General features: G+C 36.3%; 3 protein-coding genes across 3 annotated transcripts; 1 reads left to right on the top strand and 2 right to left on the bottom strand.

Moving 5' to 3' along the window:
• The first annotated feature begins 3,883 nt into the window (after window positions 1–3,883).
• Window positions 3,884–8,863, top strand: LOC139096302 (very long chain fatty acid elongase 7-like). The gene is made up of 7 exons (XM_070648004.1): window positions 3,884–4,208; window positions 4,937–5,125; window positions 5,401–5,525; window positions 7,572–7,603; window positions 7,972–8,108; window positions 8,296–8,337; window positions 8,558–8,863. Exons 1-7 carry the CDS (start codon window positions 4,077–4,079, stop codon window positions 8,771–8,773), a joined length of 873 nt encoding a protein of 290 aa, XP_070504105.1. The 5' UTR covers window positions 3,884–4,076; the 3' UTR covers window positions 8,774–8,863.
• A 2,078-nt stretch (window positions 8,864–10,941) lies between these two features.
• LOC139095325 (uncharacterized) lies at window positions 10,942–11,583 on the bottom strand. Its single transcript, XM_070646653.1, has 3 exons — window positions 11,474–11,583; window positions 11,097–11,253; window positions 10,942–11,032 (listed from the first exon to the last, which is right to left on the bottom strand). The coding sequence occupies exons 1-3, from the start codon at window positions 11,573–11,575 to the stop codon at window positions 10,986–10,988; spliced, it is 306 nt and encodes a 101-aa protein (XP_070502754.1). The 5' UTR covers window positions 11,576–11,583; the 3' UTR covers window positions 10,942–10,985.
• A 1,880-nt stretch (window positions 11,584–13,463) lies between these two features.
• On the bottom strand, window positions 13,464–16,897 carry LOC139098020 (CD109 antigen-like). Its single transcript, XM_070650130.1, has 5 exons — window positions 16,779–16,897; window positions 15,433–16,713; window positions 14,706–14,967; window positions 13,536–14,341; window positions 13,464–13,491 (listed from the first exon to the last, which is right to left on the bottom strand). The coding sequence occupies exons 1-5, from the start codon at window positions 16,895–16,897 to the stop codon at window positions 13,464–13,466; spliced, it is 2,496 nt and encodes an 831-aa protein (XP_070506231.1).
• Window positions 16,898–18,290: the final 1,393 nt, after the last annotated feature.

Raw genomic sequence — 18,290 nt, 5'->3', positions numbered from 1 at the left:
GCTAAATCCTCAATCTTTAGCACTTTTGGTCCACTTTTAAATTTTTCAAATTTTAATTTTTTTGTATAATATTTTTCAGCCAAATACTTCATAATGCCTGTATCAATCAGGCTGTCAATAGTCTTCTTAAACATCCGAAAATAAAATGACGAATCTGAGAATGTAAAGGCCTCATGGGATGTGTAGATATTTTCATTAAGTTGATTCCAGTCAAAATTTGTCCTTTGGTGATTCTCAATGTCATTTTGAAAGAACTCATCAACCCACAGTGCCAATTTTGCTGATGAATTTTGCGATTGTGTTGCAAACATTTCATAAAATTCGAGTATACTTATATCGACTATGTTTAATCTGTAATGGATGATAATAGCAATTAGTAAGGGGCTGTTCACTTATTTGTAGCATTTTTATGGGGTTAGGGGGTCTCTCTAAAGGGGATAGGGTCTCTCTAAGGAGGATAGGGTCTCTCTTAGGAGGATAGGATCTGCCTAAGGATGACAGGGTCTCTATAAGGGTCTAAAAATGAACCACCCCAATACTTACCTTATGTTCTTCCCCCTTTCATACTCATTAATCATATTATGATATTCTTCCCCCTTTCATACTCATTAATCATATTATGATAAAACATAGCATATACATTGTAGTTCGATTCAATCAATTCCTCAGCTGTTCTTGGTGGTAATCGTCTAGGCTCACTTGTCATGAACTCAAACAGCTTATTTTGATAGCAGGTTCGAAAAATCAGACAAAATATGATAAAAAGTGTCAAAATAAATCTCGGAAAATTTTCTTTTGGCAGTAAAGTCTGTGAGATTCCAAAAAATACAGACACAACATTCCATAATGCATTTTGAATTTTACGTCCATAAACCACTTGTTGTGTTGCTCTTGGGAGTCGATTAATGATAAAAATGACAAAGCATGTTGTAAAGAATGTCACAAATAGCATTATCCATGTATCTCGATCGAATGGTAAAGACAGTTTTTCATATGGCGTGTAGCTATCAGCTGGAGTTACAACAATACGTGAACTAACGTCCACAAATGAATTTGACAGTCTTGCATGCCAATCGACGATGTTAATTGAGTCGACATGCAAGAATACTTGCGGTATTTTATAAGTTCCATTAATTGTTACAAAATGGACATTTTCAGGTGAAAGGAAGTACGAGCTGTACGTACTGACAGTGACTGGCTGGTACGCGACCCGAAAATTGTTGACTTTTGATACAATTTCAAATACAATTGGCGATATTCCATGAATATTAAATTGCGTTTGATTTGATGTGACAAAGGCATAGCCAGACACATAAAATACATCAGTTCCGCGCACAGGAACAGGCAACATCAACACCAATTCACATCCATGGTATTGAAGGAATTTTTCATAATTTTTAAGTTTTTTCGTCCATTTCATTGATTTTTTGTCAAATGTATTAAGTCTATTAAGGTGCGCACGATTGCATGCTTGTGGACTAAACCATTCGACTGTTGATAATGTGACGGTATTGACGTCATCATTCGTGATGAAGTAGGAATGGTGAAAGATTAGTGATGAAAAAAGTGTCAAAGTTTCAACTTTTTGGAGCATCCAGTGTGAATTTAGTGCTGAATATGTCAAATTTGGTGCAAATATGAGGAACTTGAAGGGTTGATTTTGGTACCGGGAGATGTAGTAGTGATTCTGAAATAGCTCAAAATTGTTCATGTCCTCTAAAAAGAAGATAGCTGAACGTGGAATTCTGTAATATTGATATAGGTCGTGACTGCCGAACAGCCTTACAATTATTCTGAATTTTTCGTCATTTTTTGATAAGAAATTTGAGAAAATTTTCAATGAAATGTCCGTGTATGTCTTAACAAAATAGACATTAAACTCAATCTTTTCTTTCAGCATAAATTCATTGACAATCTCATGGAGAATATTTGAAATTATTGCAATATCCCTGCTGTTATCGACCAACTCTAGCTGACTAGTTTGACAAAATAAAGTCAAAAAAATTATTTTTAATAAATTTATTTCCATAATGCACGGTCTGGAGCTTAGTTCCTTACTAAATGGATTCTAAAGTCGGACTGAATAAGTATTTTTGGTATCTTGATCAACTTGAAGGATGTCCAACAAATGTTGATGAATTTTTAATTCAAAAATATTGTAAATACTTTTGTGTCATCAAGTAGGGAAGTAAATTGAGGATCAGACAGTTGAAATTGCATTTAGAGTCCATGCTTACATCCTTGGCTGGCCGGAAAGATCCAAAGACTCTCTTAAATGGTGTTTGAAGCTGACTGTATCATTGTCTACCGCAAATACACTGTTCACAGCCAACAGCCTCAGTCCAATAGTTATTTGGTCGCCAAGAGTCCTTATTGAACTAAAATTAGGGCTGTAATCAGAGATTTAAGACTTGAAAGGATAGACTTTTGATCAGACTTGGCAGCTAGCCAAATGCCAAGTGTTCAATTGACTTTGCAAATTGTAGAATACCCTATGGACGGTCAATGACCTCTTGGAAGGAAGCTGTCGATATATTGCCGTTATATTGTCAAATATTGCACTTGATATTGGAAATTGACAGACGAAAACCATCATTAGAGCCAACTTTAGGCAACATCTAAGAGATACCATTAATCACAATTGATCTGTACAGCCAGCGAAGTAAGTAAACCATAAGCAACACATACGCAACATTCTGAGAGCATCGCAAGCAACGTACAACATTTTCTCAGCATATAAATGCTCACGTGAGCAACATTGAGCGAATATTGAGCAGCCACAACAAACTTGACCTTGACTTTATTTTTTTTGCCATGTGCTGTTGTAGATTTATTCGGTCATTCACATGACTTGTTTGATTTCATCTAAAGTCAACTAAATCACACGCTCTATTTTTAGCAACTTTTATGCGAATTATTGGACGTGCCGTGACACACAGATTACTCTTTACAGATCAGTTGTGACTCATTATTCAGCATTAGACAGAATAGTAGACAATCTAGGGACAAATGCTGATTTCAACATAAAGCTATTGTCAATTAATAATTTACTATCTTTAATCTAAGGTATCTTGTGCTTGTTTGTGGCTTTAATTATTATTATTATTATTATTATTTATTTTATTATATTTCTAATAATAAAATAAGTAAATTTCTTTAATATTTAATAAATTCGAGGAATTTTGTTAATCCGATTAATTTTACAATATTGTGTGATTAGAAGCTATTTATGCTCATTCTGGGAAATTTACTTGTTTTACGCATAATGATCGTGAACCTGTTCCTGTACAGAAATAGCTTATTGTGTTTTATGTGGGAATTACAGGTAATTAATCATAGGTTTTGGGTAAGCAGACAATAAGGCATTTGGTATCGATAACTGGCAAAAGGCAGCCAGCAATAGAGCCAATTTTAGACACAATCTATAATGGATAGCAATTGATCTATAAGACCAATAATGTAAAGTAAGTCTCATAACACACTCAGCGTATATCCAAAGATCAAACAAACCCTCACTTTATTTCACATATTTTTTTCTCTTCTCTTTAAGCTTCATATTTTAACGTTTATTGATCTAAAGCAGGCTGTACTTATTGGAATTATTATTTTATTTTGATTTTAAAGACTTGTACTTAGTCGGTATCGATACTTCATGCTTAGCGCATTGAAAATAAAAATAGCATTTAGGTGGAAAAATTGAAAGATTTTATTAAAATTGAAAAAAATTTCAAAAATTATAAATTTAAACAATTTTTGAAAAAATTGAAAACTAAAGAAAATTAAATATTAAAAAAAAATGAAAATTTGAAAAAATTGAAAATTTGAAAAAATTGAAAATTTAAAAAAATTGAAAATTTAAAAAAATTGAAAAGATTAAAAAATTCAAAAAATTAAAAAATTCAAAATTATATAAAGTTTTGAAAAAATATTATAAACAGTGATTTTTCCATCAAAATGCAATAAAATATGCAATTAAAAATTAAAAATCAATAACTTAAAAAATAGCAAATAAATTAAAATAGTGAAAAATTAAATTAAATAAAAATTAAATTATAATAAAAAGTTTAACAAAAAAAATGGGAAACATGATTGAAAAAATATCAGATTTTTGGATAAATGAAGCTGATCCAAGAAGCAAGCAAATGTTCATCATCAAGTCACCATTCCCAATCATTTCTATACTTGTGATATATTTTGTAGTACTTAAGGTAAGAGTATTAAGTTAATGTTTGGAATTTTAGGATTGTAGAGTGGATTTGGTTCTTAATTATTGGATATTTTGGTCAATTTTAATAAAATTTTGACCATTATTGTCTCATTTTGGCTGATTTTGTCGATTTCTAGTCAAAAAATCCCTAAAAACTCAAATTCCAAGCACATTCCCATCTCCATCCAACCTAAAACAGCTCCAATACCCAAAAATCCCTCCAAAACCTCCAACATAAGCATTAAATCCAATAACTAAACATCCATAATACCAAACATAGCCAAACATCAATATCAAGTCAACATTGAACATTCTCTCATTGATTTTAATTCGTTCTCGTTGACTTGATTTTAATCATAATTAATGAAACTTCGTCAACACGTGCACAACATAATTATAAGGCGGTAAAGCAACTCGATCTGCATTTTACTGCTGCATTCTGCATAGAATTGAATGAATTTTTGATTGACATATGACTAACGATAGCTGTTCTGTGGGAGTAGTGAGAAAATTGGGATTTTAATTAGTTAGCCCGAGCAGCACAGTGCGGCGATCCATAGTAAAAAGGACAAAATTCCAGATCATAGTGTCGTCATGACAGCTCTGCATCTTACCTTCAATACGACGACAAAAAAGTCCTCAACCAAAGCCAATGTGCTGCTCGGGTTAAATTTGAACCAAGAAATGATTGAAAAATTGAACAATTTTTAATTTTTTCGTTAATTTCAGCTCATAATCCCATTAATAACCAACAACAAGAAGCATCCACACCTCAGGCATATTTTATCATTTTACTATGTCATCCACAGTGTTCTTAGCATTGCAATAATCCTAATATGGTTTATCGTTGCATTTAAGACGGGTTACAACTTAAGATGTGAGCCAATTAGCTACAGTGATGATTTTTATACTCGACTGGTTAGTATTAAGCATTGTTTGGGGTTTGGTGGGCATTTTTTAGGAAGTTCCTGGCAAGGAGACAATCAGTGGAGAAGTAAGAAGGTCAGGCACCAACCCCTCCTTCCTGAATGTACTCTAAGAATCTATATTTGTGTCTGCAGGACTTTGGGAGTCTAAATTTCAGAAGGAGTCGAGACAATGAGCATATTCACATGATATGGATATGCCATCATGGCACCATGTCTACCTCACAGCCTGTTAAAAAATTCTCAAATTTCACCTCATTTTTTCAGATAATTTTCATGTCGGAAGTCTTTTTATGGTTTAAATTTTCGGAAATGTTGGAGACATTTTTACTGGCAATTGTAAATGGACGTGCACCAATTTTTAACATTCTTCATCATACGCTGTATCCATGGTAAGTAAACATACATACCAAAACCTCAATATTAGGCATAATTTGCTTAAATGTCAAACATTTGCTGATAAATTCAAACTTCCTCTAACCAAAAAATTATGTCAACCTTGCAAATCCAACGACACATGTTAAGAACAAGTTTAAGTATCCAGGGTCGATCCTCTAACTCCTTCCTCTATTGTCACATTTGCCTCATCGACAATTACTCAACTTGAGCATCAAACAGCAAATTTCCTACATGATAATAAAAGTCACATTTGCGTATGAATTTTCGCACTGATTTGCAACAAGTGTGCTGTAATGTATGTGCATTATTGACATCATGTCCGAATGGTAAACAAAGAAAGTAAACATTAAAATGATGCTCAATAAATAGCAGTTAAGTGCACTTCAAAGTTGTGTAATTTTAAGATTCTTCGACGCTTGTTTATTGCGACTCTTGTGTGCTGATTAGGTGCAATTGGCATGTTGAGATGATTGAGGGGATATTGAAGGGAAGTGAAAGTTGGGACTTGAAAGTTCTTTGTCCTGGTGGCAGACAGGGGATCCCCCATCTCCCCTCCTTTGTGGCTATACCCACGACCAATGGAATATCCAAAGATTAGACGATATTTTGGATATACTCTAATATTTGCATACCTAATTCAATGAACGGAAACACTCAGCGATACAGTAAATTCCTTTAAATATTTGTCTTTATAAAAATAAGTCAGAATTTCGAGTCTTATTTGAACTTCAAATTCATTTGTTCCTTTTGTATCGACTGCAAATAGACCATGAGAATTGCGGCAAATTGAAGCTTGTCTGGGCAAACAATTGATGTGTCTCGAAGTCTATATGACGGTATGTGCCGAGACTAAGACAGAGTCCGAGACAGAGACCCGAGACAGAGACCCGAGACAGAGACCCGAGACAGAGACCCGAGACAGAGACCCGAGACAGCGGACCGAGACAAAGGACCGAGACATAGGACCGAGACAGAGACCCGAGACAGAGGACCGAGACAGAGACCCGAGACAGAGACCGAGACAGAGATGGAGAACCGAGACAGAGTCTAAGTCCGTCAATTTAATTTCATAATATCCAATCGACCCCCCAAATCTATAATCTCAAGGTCAAGGTAGATCCAGCATATTCACGATCAACAGTTAATCTTCAATTTACACTGGGTCTTAATGGTTCTGCAATAGCTTAATTAATGACACAATTTTTAACATGCAGTGAAAATTTCAAGAAAAATCTTCGTCAAGGTCACCGTCTGGGCGACGATAATTGAATTTCTCAACATGCTGCATGAAAATAATGGAAAAATATTTTCATTGGAATTAGCTGCTGATTAATAAACAATTAAATACTGTAAATATTTAAGTACATTACTTGTATTGACAGTTATGAGCTTAATAGTTGTTACACATTCTGATGTAATCTGGCTATTGTGCTTATATAACAATGAAAAGAACTCAAATGTGATGATTGCTTGTATAAGCATGTTAAGTAACATGTTGTAAAATGAAACGTGACTAAAATGTTGATATGTTCACGTGTGATGAGATTTGAGTGAGTTTAAGTGGACAATTTTGGGGTTTTTGGGCTTACTGCGAGTCAGAGCTCGATGACAACTTGAGTACGGTCGGGTCTGGACCCTTAAACCCTTTCTATCTATCTGAATATGTCTCTAAGTCAGACAATATTGCACATTGTAGTACATTGCAGTCGCTAAGTCATTATTTGGTCACCAGGTTACCGGCAAGATGTTAAGAAGCCCTGACGGCAACATAACTGCTGTCTTCGATCCATTTTAGGGTCTATTCTGTCAATTCATGCCAAAAACTCCCACGGTAATCACAGCAATCACTCAAAAATTTGTCCATTAAGCAACTATGTAGTTATACACAAATACACCAATTAATTAGTATAGTTATTGAACGTAATTACTTAACTGCTTTTCATGCAGACTATTTTGTTGTACAACAGCTGTTTTACAGCTTGCTGTGCAAAAAATTTTCCCACATTTTCATGCATAATTAATTTTTTTTTTCTCTTCAGCATGCTTGCCATTGGCATTCGCTTCTATCCAGGTAAGTTCATTGTCAAATGTTTCTTGGCGACCGAGGCCTTCAAGAAAAGCTTAGGCTTGGCTAAGCAAGGCTCAGACATTGATTTGAAGACTGTGTGGATGAGTGTCTTAGTCTTAGGCTCAGAACAGAGGATAAAGTGGAATCGACTAGCAAAAATCGGTCAATTCATCCAAAATCAAGTCGGCGTGACTCAGATTCTGGAACACATAATGTTAGGAAACGGATTCGGCTGATATCCAGTACAATAACAGAGTTACTCCATCCTGATGCCGATTTTGGGATCAATTAATCAACCGACTCGTGCTATTTAATTTAATCAAAAATTCATTAAAATTTCAATTCTGAAACCAATTAATATCTAATTTAAGGAGGTAGTCCAGCATTCTTTGCGCTAATCAATTGCATTGAGCATGCATTACTCTACACTGTACTGGCGATGAGGCAAATTTCCAACAAATTCAAGAAATCATGTACATGGTTCAAAAAGTTTCACATCATTTTGTCGGTAAGTGTTTAAATGTTGACTAGTTTTAAGGACTTGCCTGGATTGCTGCACTGCATGTAAGCATCTTAAGTCCCAAGTGAAGCTGTGAAGCAGATTGCAGGACATCAGGATTAGTTCCCAAAAATGACACTAAATGACAACTCAAGATGCAAAACTGAAAAATTTAATATTAACTTTCATTTCGTAGGTCAGTGCTATGCTTGTAAGCATCATCTTTTATATCCAAATGGTAAGTACTTGTGTAGTCTGACAGCATATCTATGGGTGACACTTGACACTGCTATCATTGCTTATGTTGTCACGAATCCGAACAGCACAAAGTAGTCGGCAGGGTCACCAGTGCCTTGAATCGACTGTAAGGCGTGAACTGCCTTTTTGCTCATTTTAACTCAATTTCACAGCAACTCCTATGATTCCAATTCACTAATCCTTATCAAAAAATCTTCCAGGAAACCCGACCCGACTGTGACTTTACAGTTTTCCGCTACTACGTCCTCACATGTCTCTTCATATTCAGTTTCGTTGGAATTTATTTCCGTTGGTCATACATCTTGCAGTCGGACGCATTCGGTGACACTTGGATGATTAAGGCAATAACGAAGGCAAAGATTGAAGGAAAAGGTGCAATGCTGATTTCAAATAAAAATTCATCGAGATTATTTTAGATTTTTTTTTGTAAGCTTTAATAACTTTATTGCCTCAATGGCTTTATGGCTTTAAACTTTAAGTTCTTGCAAATGTAAAATTGTAATCTAAAAACCTCAAATAAAGCATAGATTTTAATGAATAAATTTACTATTGATCAGTGAAGAGGGCGTCTGAGGGAGTCGAGGGCGTCGAGGGCGTCGAGGGCTGGTAAGGGCGTCGAGGGCGTCAAGGGAGTCGAAGGAGTCGAGGGAGTCGAGAGCGTCGAGGGTGTCGAGGGAGTCGAGGGTGTCGATGTAGCTGAGAATTGTCAATTTTACGATAATTATCTGAGCATGTTTTGTAACTGACTCACAAATCATAAATAACAGCTTATGAGCTTTAATGAAAACTCATGTTTTGACTGTCATACTACATGCTGTAGCTCACATGTCTGCAATCATCACGTTCAACAATATGTTTTGTATAAATATGAATAATTTTAATTTAAACAATTTTCAGCACATTTTGAAACATTTTTGCATTCAGTTCATTTAATTTGATCAAATTGTGATGATCAGGCACTGGCTGTGCTTATTTAGTCAAAAATTAGTGCTTAAAGTGAATTTTAATTTCCAAAATTGTTGACATTTCTACCTAAACATGTGGAACATAACCTCAAAATTCAGTTCTACATACCATGACATCTTCTATACCAAAGCAGACCCAAGAATCCGCGATAAATTCCTTATGGGAGATCCAGTATTAATTGTCATAATTTACACAATTTACTTCATTCTCATCAAATTCATCATGCCAAAAATCATGGCTAATCGACAGCCATATCGAGTTAAACATTTTGAGAATTTTCTCATTTCTATACTTTTTGGATCGTCTTTGTACTTCTTTATTGTCTGCGGTAAATATTGGTTATTCCAATATAATTGGAGATGTGAGGCATTGGACAGAAGTGAGTCGCCGATGGCTATGCTGGTAAGTAGAGATTGATATGAAATGGGTGGGAACATAGAGGAGGACCACAGGGGTCTAAGGGGTCGTTGTAAGTCAATGGTGGGCATCCTGTGTGCCGAATATGTTTGGAAATGTCATGGACCGTATGCCGTATGCATATTTGGTCAAGGCTTACCACAGAGATGTGCCCCCAACTCAACCAGTCCATGATAGACTCCAAGCTACCCCTATCCCTCTCAATACTTCAAAGTAAGACCCTAACTCTTCTAATTTTCAACCCCAATTCTCCTTCCACAGCTAGTCAACACATGCCACCTATACCTTATGTCCAAATTTCTCTACATCTTCGAGAGCGTCGTCCTGTCATTAAGGAAGAATCACTCATATATGGAAAATTATTTACTGATTCATCACATTTTCTATCCAATCAGCATTTGGAGTTGCATCAATTATTTTCCAGGCGGTCATGCGACATTTCTTGGATTTGTCAATTCCTTTGCACATGCTGTGATGTTTGGATATCATTTAATTGTTAATAATTTTTTTATAAAATTGAAGCTTTATCGGTACAAGGGTACAGTCAGTGGATTGATGTTGGTGAGTGTCTCTAAGTCAGCTTGACCCTGACTTCATGTCATGACTAACCTTCCTTTCCATTTCAGCTACTACAGTTGCTTCTATTTGTGCCACATGCAGCACAACTATTCTTCAAAAATGACTGCAAATTTCCAAAGGAATATCCAATTTTGGTCTTTTCCATCATATCATTTGCATTTCCATTTACCATGGCTCTTGTGCTGCCAAGTGCAATTAAGTTCCATAAAGGAGATATTACAAGAAGTCACGATGTACAGATGATAAATAGTAATTTGGAGAAGTGTGGGCAGGCATGATGATTGAGATTAGGGTTGGAAGGGATACGGGAGGGTGGATTCCAAAGTCCGACTCTGTTGGAGTCTAATTCCATCAGAGTCGGATCCCAAAATGCCAACTCTGATTGAAATATTCTAAAAAAATTGTACAGATTTGTAATAAATTGTGAAAATTACTGGTTTTATTACTAAGAATCATATTGACATTTGTATTGATCTACAGCATCAACAGAGGAACTAAACACAAGTCGGTTAATCGATCGAAAATCCAGACCTAGTCCGGATGTGGCTCTGACTTGATTTTTGACTATGTCAGGCTCATCCCAGTCTAATATAAAATTTATGATCCATCAACCAACTTGTACTATCAAGCATCCTTAAGCATATTCATCACATCAACTCCACTTCCTTAACAACCATCCGAATCAAATTTATAAAAATCAACACCAACATTTTCTGTAAATATACCAAAGATACAACATGATTAAATGCTATCCATCCCCAATGTGGCCTAACTTACCTTTATTATTGTAATCATAAACCTTAACTCCAGCATAAGCAGCTTCATTAACTGAATACTTTTTCACAGCTTTTAAATCAACGCAATATTCAGTTCCATCAACAAAGTCTTCATAGTAAATATTTACGACTGTTTCCTGCCTTCTTGTGGTTACTTCCTGTAGATGAAATGAGATTATGTTAGTAGATTGTTGTATGAAGTACTAGATTGCTGCATGAACTACTAGATTGTCAACTAAAGTACTAGATTGCTACATAAAGTACTAGATTGATACATGAAGTACTAGATTGTCACATAAAGAACTAGATTGTCACATAAAGTACTAGATTATTACATGAAGTACTAGATTACTACATAAAGTACTAGATTATACAAACCTTAATTTTTTTATCTGTAACTCCAAGTTCCACATGCGACTTGAAAATATATCCACTTGGCATTTCAACTTCATAAACAACATTAACCAAGACAGGATACATTCCAATTTTTCGACGATACGTCACACAGAGTTTTAAGACATCTGTAATTGGATTCTGTGTTTCTCGTCTTTTTGACAGTTTAAGACTGAAAGCATTATCAACGACAGGAACAGTAACAATTCGTTCAAAAATGACAGACAGCGTACAATAGCCACGACCGGAAACAACAGATCGAACTTCCTCAGAACCTTGTGGCATTTCAAGAGTTTGTGGAACGCCTGAATTACCGCCATCAATGTAGATGTCTTGCTTAAATGCACCCTGATTTTTGATTGTGACTTTTAAGGCTGTATTATCAGTTGCTATACGAACACCCATTTGAGCTATCGGTTCCGTAACAACTGATAGATATTTTGTGTCCTGTTTATAGTCATAAACTTGCTTTTTACTCATCAAATAGTATACAATTGGTGCAGCTGTGTTTGTCTCATCCAGTGCGAGGTAGGCTAATGCGACATAGGTTGTGTGCCTGACATCACATTCCTTATCTGTTACACGTAACTTGTAACATTTATTTTTCTCATTGAGCTGTATATAAGCCTTTTCGACGTCCACAAGCAATTCTCGAGCCTTTTCTGGTTTATTGGCTAATGCATACACATATGCAGCTATTGATAATCCATGACGTAATACTTTAAGACGATGTTCATCCTTATCTAAATATCTAAATCCTTTTTCAATAAACATATCATATCTGTCGCCCAAAAACTCACGATGTCTAAGGACGGGAATTAAGGTATAAGCAGTAGCAAAGTATCGTTCTGTGTACACAAATTCAGGTTCACTATCGAGTGCCAATCCATAGTAAAACTTGAAATCATCATGTGAAAATGTTCCGTTACTGTCTTGCATATTCCGTACCATATCAAGATTCTCATATACAGTTTTTAGATCCTTTGGAACTGCACCGATTGTCATAGCTGTTGCAAATATATTTCCTATATTGGATCTGAATGATGCTGTATTTCTATATTTCTGGTGGATGAATGGAATTGAAATTAGAATATATTAGGATATGGCATAGAGGACGTCCTTGTGACTTACATAATTTTGTCCTAATCTAAAAAGCACTCTTTGATACTGTTCAGTTAAATGCTTCTTTGATGGATTCTTCTTTTTGACCTCTAAGTAGCGGAATGTATCAACATTTCTCTTAAACTTGACGGTTCGTTGTTCAAGGCAGTCAAATGGGCTTATGCTGTGGATAATAATAACAATGGAAGTATTTTGGAATTAAATTTGATTTGAAGATTGACGGTTAATCAATTGACGTTGAGACCCTCTGGGTAGAAACGCCTCCCAAATGAGTAGACACGCCTCCCTCTGGGTAGACACGCCTCCCTCTGGGTAGACACGCCTCCCTCTGGGTAGACACGCCTCTTTCTGGGTAGACACGCCTCTTTCTGAGTAGACACGCCTCCCTCTGGGTAGACACCCCTCCCTCTGGGTAGACACGACTCCCTCTGGGTAGACACGCCTCCCTCTGGGTAGTATACGTCTCTTGATAGACAAAACCCTCATCTTCCTGAATATATCCCTAAGTCGAGTTACTAAGTCCTCACGACCCAGTCCTCAGGACTTGGCAACTCGACTCATCCCACCACCCACCCATCCCAACCCAATCAAAACCAAAACTCATACTTACTGCAGCTCTCTTTCCAAATTCATTGTGTCAGTCAAGTAGTCTCCAGTCACAATCACATCAATATTTGATAAATCTTGTGTAAAATTGGCCGTCTGTGTATTTGGATTAGTAGTTCCACCATCCAATTTATAAAAGTCAGACAACACCATGTAAACCTTAATACCAATTGGATCAACAATCAATTTCTTTCGTAAATGATCACGATAAGTTCGTCCACTTGTGCTTCTTGCTTCTGCCTCAACATCAAGTGTCATTAATTTCTGTTTCATTCCTTCAAAGTCATTGTTTAATGGATGTGATCGGATGTAAAAGTGCGTTGTAGCTACACCTTTTGGACCAACAGTAACTTTAGTTGATGCTACACTTCCGTCATTATATTTTGGTTGACATTGTGCATTATATTCAACAAATTGGAACTCCATGCCGTCATTTAAGTTATTAAGTTTCAGGTCAACTGTTATTGTCTCTTTTGTATCGATATAGTTGAAGACGAGGATTTCGAGTTTAAGGACTTCCGTGTATCGGATGGAATATGGCAAGTTCATCTCAACAAAGAATTCGTTCATGACAATCAAGTCCTGTCTTGGTGACAATGCAAGTCCATAATCACTGTTGACAGAAAATGCTGAAATCAGCCACGTGGTCATCGAGTCAGGTGTGATGAATGACTTATCAATCTTTGACTTGCTGCCAACTTCAATTGTCTCGAATATCCAAGTTTCTGGGAAATATTCACGAAGTAAACCGTCGGTGGTTTTTGGGAAATTTGTGGCCGGAAGTCCATTCTGGGTAGGGCTCATATCATCGTCCTTTTCAGTCGGATAATACGTATCAGTTCCACCTTGATTAATAACATAAGTCATTCCACTACGAACACGTGTAACTTCTTCTGGTGTACATACAGTCCACGATGTCATATCATCAATAAGAATCTTATTTTCACCATCATAATTAGCAACAGTCGTAATCACATCTTCCTTTACTATGTCATTGCCATCACGTAGGAAAGTCAGACGCTTGTCAAATGCCAGCATGTAAATTTTAGATTTTGATTTTGTTGAAAATTTGAATTCGACTTCCTCCTTTGTCTTTGCTTTGGCTGTTGAGAGGTCAACTGTGAGCTGGAATGGAAGGGGTAAGGGGATGAATTTAGATTGTTCGAATTTTAGCCCGGGGCGTAGTTGGAAATAGTATGTGGGGGAGTGGACAGGGTGCCGTCAGGGTGAGTATTGAGATCTTGTCTTTAAAAGCCATAGAAAATTGAAAATTTTGGTTTAAAGAAAGAAACGGAGGTGTTAAGGGATGATAGGTGGGAGGGGGTGTTGGTGCATGGAGAGAGGGGGACGGTTCATTAGGTCAGAAGGTGTTAATACCGGTATGGAATTGGAATTTCTCTAAAAAAGCGGAACTTAACCCTAAAACTCAGAAATTTATAGCTCAGTACCCCAGGGAAGTGATCTAACCCCCTAACCTATTCCTACTTACAAAATTAATTCCCAAATTCTCCGTCTTAATCTCATCTTGTCCTTGGTATATTGTCTGTTGATTTCTCACATCATAAACCAAAATTGTTGATTGGGGCATCATCTTGTCATCAACTTCGATCTCAAAGATGCACATTTTTTTCATATTGCACTTGACTTGCTTTGTTAGTGAGTTACCATATCTTGTGACAATTGAATAAACTATGTCATTGAGTGGTTCATCATGAGAGACGTAAATTTTGACAATATCGTAGAGAGCTGGGCTGAAATGTGATGGATGTTAATTAATATGTAGTTAAAAGGTCGAAGGCAGAGGGTGTAGTCAGGGTTATTCAATAAGGAGTAGGGAGTAGGTGGAGAGTGTGGGAAGATTGAGTGCAGGGTGGCCTGGTCATGCGCCTGGAGCTTAAAAGACACTTATTAATGTGAATTGGCATTTCTCAATCTTTTTAAAGTAAGAAGTAAATCTAGCCGAACATCAGCGCATAGGGGGAGGGGGTTGGGGTGTGTGGGTGAGCAGGGTTGGTGTGTATGGATGAGAAGTGGAGCTTGTTACCTCCTAGAGCATTGTACAGCTCTTAATTACTAATCAAACTCAAATTTTAGCAGAAGAGATGAGAACAGAGTTGTCAAGACTCTTACCAGACACACCTTATTAAGCTGAAGAGGGGTGGGAGGTTGAGCATGGGTGTATAACCCCGCCAGACAATTCTAAAGCTAATACTTACTTTGTTGGCGTATGTCTAACATTCAAGACATTAATTCCAACACTAACTTGTCCTTTCTGAATTACTTTACGATACGGTGGACTATTTGGAAACTTAACATCAACAGACAATGCCGTGTAGTCCATTGGCACTTCAAATTCATGCTTATAAACGCCATTTCTTAATATTCCAAGAAAGACAGTATCTCCATATGATCCATTAGCTAATTTATAGGAATAAATCAGTTCTATTTTCTCAAAATGTCCCATAATCTGCTCATTTTTCCAGTTATTGATCATGACCTTTAATGTGAATGGAAATCCAGGTATGAATCTGTCTGTATGTGATACTTTTAATATGTTTTGTTCATCAGAGTGTGCATGGAAGGCAACGGTCTTGTTAAAATGCATTCCACTTGATGGTTCCGTAAAAACGACATAAGCTTCCAGCTCAACTTGAGTATTGGTCTGAACTCCTATGGACCTTAAATTTTTGACGACGACTTTTGGTTCGTAGACATTTCTGAATATTTCTGTTGAATACACGTGCTTATCAATTTTACGTCGTATGGTTACTTCCGCAGTTCCTTTAACAAATTCACCAAATGAGTACTTTGCATAGACTGAATACATTAGGTCTGCATCCTTAAGGACATGAAGCTCTGGTAAGTCAATGTATGGTGCAAATAATGGCAATATGTACTTTTGGACAGCAAATATCTTTGATACAGCCAAGTGTTCCTTCTTATCAACAATGACGGTTATCATCCAGTCACCAAGTGACGTCGATGTGCTTAATGTAAAGTTGTCATCAAATACACCAAAATATTTGTCTTTTTGATTGACAAAATTATAAATTGGACGACCTGACGGGTCAGTGACTGTAACATTGATGCTGTTACGGTGAAATGGATATAAATTCTTGTCGACTGTCAAAATCCTGAACTGCACAACATCTCCTGGCTTATAAATTGGCTTGTCAGTTTGAATAAAATTGTAAAAATTTCCAGTCTTAGTTTGGACGTCAATTTGCTTGGTTGAGCAACGCTGTTCGATTCCAGAACTTGTTGTCACATTTCTCAGTAATGTCATGGTCAAGTCAAAGGATGTGATGTTGCCAAAGTTCCTTTGTATGCTGCCGTACTCAACAGCACCGACTTTTCCATCGACCATGGTGAATGATGCATTTGACGAACGGAACTGAACACCAATATCAGTCTCTTGGGATAATCCAGTTGGAAGTACGGAAAGTCGATAGGCGGCGTCTTCCTGGACAAATTTTGGTGTCCATAAAGTGACAAATCTGTGGAAATTTGAAATATTTGTAGGAAAATTGTGAAAAATGCTCCTATAATTCACAGCACTTACTCAGATTGGACATCTGGAATGTCCACAAACACAAAAAATGCAAAAAATATCAAAAACTTCATCATGTCTGTACTGACTAAATGTAGACACGAGAATGATGTGAAAAACTGTTGATTCATTTTATATTGATGAATTTCCTCAACCAATACACAAGTCACAAGCTCAAATTGCTTGCGTACAGATTAAAATTTCACTTCCTTACTGTTGCTTCAAGCCTTAATCAATAATTATTCAGGTTAATTGATCGATTATCTTACATTGTATGAGAAAAAAGATGTGTAAATGGGCTAAGGAGTTCAAGGAGTAGATCAGTGTATAAAGTATGCACAATTTCACTTTGTTACACAATGTAGATTAGCTGTCATCGACATTATCAAGGTTTAATGAAATGCTTGAAGTTTGGAGAGTTGAAAGGAAGTCTGATGAAGTTGATACTAATGGTAGCTTCAGGTTCTTTTGATTGCAATGATGTCTGGAAGGCACACAACATAGAAATGCAGAGTCTAGTCTCAGAATATCGTGGATTTGGCCTGTATCTGCAATTGGTGATCCTCATGTTTCCTTTTAGGAGCTTCTGTAGCCGAGACCAATATATCCTGACATTGGTCTCAATTATAGTCAATTCCGAGACTTCGATAGAGCAGCTGTCTACTTAGAATCGTTAGAGCAATCTAGTTAAGCATGTGATTTCATCCTATAAATAATGAACATCTGTGCAGGCATTAGAATATATTTGTATAATTTGAAAGATGTAAACATTCAATTCAAGTGTGTAAAAATCAATTTGACATCCCTTCCCACCAGTATCCTCCCACTTCCATTTACGTATATTTCTCTCTTCCTGGATCAATGACCAGAACATCAAAATTGACAAAGTAATGAATTATTAGTGATTATGAATAATCAGCATTAAATGTTACTAAGTTAATTATCACATAATGCTGATACTATTTATATTCTCTATAAAAAGAGGAGTTGTTTGTACTTTACATTGTATTAGTTCCATATTCACTCCGTGTACTATCAATCTCTATTAATTTAATTTTGTATGAAACAAACTGGAGCAATACGATTTAAGAAACAGCAATTATCGCCTTGAAAATTGGTCGAGGTCAGCCGTCAAGGTGCCATAAAATCAGATTTGCAATTGACCATTGATAGGGTGCTCTAGCAGACACGGCGATCGGAAAAATTAATCGAATTCACAACGAAGATCTGAAATTGATCAACAATGTGTAGAGCTTGAAAGTAGTTTGGATCATATACATATGATTGTAGGTCATAAGGGTTGAGTGCAATTTATATAACATTAATCGCAATAATTCCAGTCAGATTTGGTTAGGATCAAAGGTAAAGGCATCTCCATAGGTGTCCGGACTCCCTAAATCATGCCATCACTGCCTCCAACTCATAAGACATGGTCCATTATACATCATATACATTATATTGAAGTTAAGCATCATAATCCCAAAATTAACAGGACAAACAGACAAACTCGATGCATTTCCAACA

This window comes from Chironomus tepperi, unplaced genomic scaffold, assembly GCF_022539635.2.
Source record: "Chironomus tepperi strain 1889 unplaced genomic scaffold, CSIRO-AGI_Ctep_v1 contig_34, whole genome shotgun sequence".
In the NCBI taxonomy this organism is placed as follows: Eukaryota; Metazoa; Arthropoda; class Insecta; order Diptera; family Chironomidae; genus Chironomus; species Chironomus tepperi.
Note: the sequence above shows the minus strand (reverse complement) of the source record. Positions and strands in the feature narration are given on the sequence as shown.